Source organism: Dermacentor variabilis, chromosome 10 (assembly GCF_050947875.1).
Source record: "Dermacentor variabilis isolate Ectoservices chromosome 10, ASM5094787v1, whole genome shotgun sequence".
NCBI lineage: Eukaryota > Metazoa > Arthropoda > Arachnida > Ixodida > Ixodidae > Dermacentor > Dermacentor variabilis.
In genome coordinates, this window is record NC_134577.1 from 94,854,293 (window position 1) to 94,857,001 (window position 2,709).

Consider the following 2,709-nt stretch of genomic DNA (forward strand, 5'->3'; position numbering starts at 1 on the left):
AACGATCACGTACACAGAAGTGTGAACCAACGAGAGACAAAGCTATCTCTCTGCTTCCGCAACAGGATTTTCCGCTCCCGGCATAGAATATAGGAATCACGGCACGTCACCGGAGAGCGTGGGCGAAATGGAACCACCCTCTCAAACCGCCAGTGACATCACATCCTGCACCCACTCTCCCGTTTCTTCGATTTGCCACTCTAACCATCACGTCCTCTTCATTGCCTGTCGCGGAAATAGGTGGCGTACGCCGGTGCTCTTCCCGCCAGTGACGATTTCGGTCTTCTTTAAGTTCGCCATTTGCGCGCTTGTGGTTGTGCGTCCGCGCCGAGCATCTTGGGTGCAGCACGCTAGCTTCCCGCGTTTCGCTTCCTGTCGAGCGAAAGATCCGTGAAAAATGGAGCGTACGCAATACATCCTCACAGGCTTCGGCGACTTCTTCGAGCGACAGCGCATCGCCTTCGTCGACCCGCTGCCTCGCAACCACGTCTGTTGTGCATGCGGTTTCGTGTCGTCCCTGTCCGTGAGGCTGCCATGCAGTCACGTCTTGTGCCGGCTGTGCAAAAGTCAGATCGCGAGTGACGGTGTCAGGTGCCCCGTGGAAGGCATGCAGTTCAAGGAGGACGACATCGCGTCCCAGACCGTCGAGCTGCCTGACTTGGAGCACCTCCGCGTCTTCTGCATCAATGGCGGCGGCAGCGGCCAACGCTGCAACTTCGTCGGCAAGCTGTTGGAGCTGCCCGCCCACGTGTACGAGTGCGGCAACGATGAGGTGAAATGCGAGAACTGCGACAGTGCCGTCACTCAAAACGCGGCCGTCGATCACCCCCGACAGTGCTCCGCCGATATGCCGCTCGCGGGGCCTACGGGAAAAGCTGCCGAAGTCGCTGCGGCGGAGGGAGACCCGGGAGCCGTTGTGGAGGACGTCGAGAAGTGGCGCCAACACGCGTCAGGGAAACAAGTCGACCGGCAGGGATTCGAGAAAAACGCTGACAGCAGCTTGGCGGAATGTGTGACTGACCACCGAACACACTCTATTCGCGCCAAAAGAACGTCCAGCGGAAGCAGCCCGATACATGCTCCGCCGGGCCTGTTTCGAGCTATGTTGCTCCCGGAGCTCACCACGCCACTTCCAAGCCATGTGTATTCAGCACGTGGTGCAGGTTCGACAACATATACGAGAAATATGAGGAGCTCCGATATAAGTACGCTGCTTCGGCTGTCACAAAGGGTTGCGCGGAGGGCGCCTACCCTTTTTCGCTCAAGTGCACACTCACCAAGGAAGAAGAGCACGGGGGAGTGGAAGTGTACTTTTCTCTCTATTTGCGCAGCGGCGAGTGGGACAGTTACGTCGAATGGCCCTTCAGCAAGGACGTGACCGTGATCCTTACACACCCTAGCAATAAGGAAAAGGACATGAGATTCCAGGTCTGGATATTCAAGAGGGACAGAGTTGAGAAACCTGCTCCACTTGGTGCCACTTCCAACGAAGGTCACCCCATGATTGACGGCGAGAGTTGGGAACGCATTGAGTTCGAAGGTTTCATCCATAAGAACGCCTTTAACATCATTGTCGAGTTTGAGTGACGGACAGATGACTTCGCACCGCGAACATTAGTTTCGAACGTTTTTACAAATGTCAGTGCAAGTTGAAGACCATTTGATTTCGTAAGAAGCTACTCACGTGTGCTCGAATCTAACCAGCATCTTTGCGAGAACCAGCCGCCGCCAATTAGATAACGCTGCGTGTTTGTATTCGCTGTGTCCGTTCATTTTCGTTTTCTATATTTTAGCCCAATGTATTGACGTCATGCTGGTTGCGTGCGGGTAAAAGTCCTCATTTATTGCTAGCACCATCTAGTCTTGCATATCTTAACTATCGTGCAATGTTATCTTAGTGCGGTTTTTTGTCAACCTTGAAGCCTGTTAAATGGAAAGTGTTTTAAACGGAAGTAAATTTTCCAACGGATTACAGCAGTTTTGCGCAAGTTTACTCAGACTTTTCGCCGGCAGTATTATGCACCGCAGCCTGTTTACACTGACTTATCATCCAAACCGCAGCCTTTTGTTCCTGCAACCCTAAGCACTCAATGTAGCATGCCATGCATATTCTAGAGTCTACACTCACCTATGCAGCTCCCATTTACGTTTCTTTTGTAACAAAACATTGGATAAATGGATGGTTGTCAACCTTGAAATCACCTCGTGAGGGCCGCCGCGGTTGAGGGGCACCTTTCTCGTGATTGTCCCAGCGTCGTGCGAATGCATCAGCGGCGAGATAGGCATTTGGGGACTTTCGTTTCTCAGAATCTGCATTAGACTAGGTACTACAGCACCGCGGAGCAGAACGCGCTTTGATCTGTTTGTCCCTAGCCGAGCTTCACTAAGCGACAGCGTATAATAGCCCGGAGGGGCTCGCTCTCTGCGGGTCTTTCGTGGCGCCGCACGATAGCATTGCGCTAATTACTGTAAGTTCCTAGGTTCGAATCGCGATTACAAATAATATTTTTAATGCTGCATTCTATGCCATCCTCACCGTTTGACTTCTGCAGTTTATCTTTCTTCTTCCTACGCTTCACCACCGCCCCTGGCATGAACGGCTCCTGCCAAGTGATAGCGCATAAGGAATATTTGGGGGGGGGGGGGGAGGGGCGTCGTGGTTGCTTAGTGGCTCTGGTGTTTGGCTGCTAAACATAAGGTCGCGGGATC

The 2,709-nt window shown here is 52.9% G+C and overlaps 1 protein-coding gene across 1 annotated transcript; it reads left to right on the forward strand.

The window, feature by feature from the left end:
- Positions 1–243: 243 nt before the first annotated feature.
- LOC142559667 (uncharacterized) lies at positions 244–1,470 on the forward strand. The gene has a single exon (XM_075671236.1). The coding sequence runs from the start codon at positions 398–400 to the stop codon at positions 1,376–1,378; it is 981 nt and encodes a 326-aa protein (XP_075527351.1). The 5' UTR covers positions 244–397; the 3' UTR covers positions 1,379–1,470.
- The last annotated feature ends 1,239 nt before the right edge of the window (positions 1,471–2,709 follow it).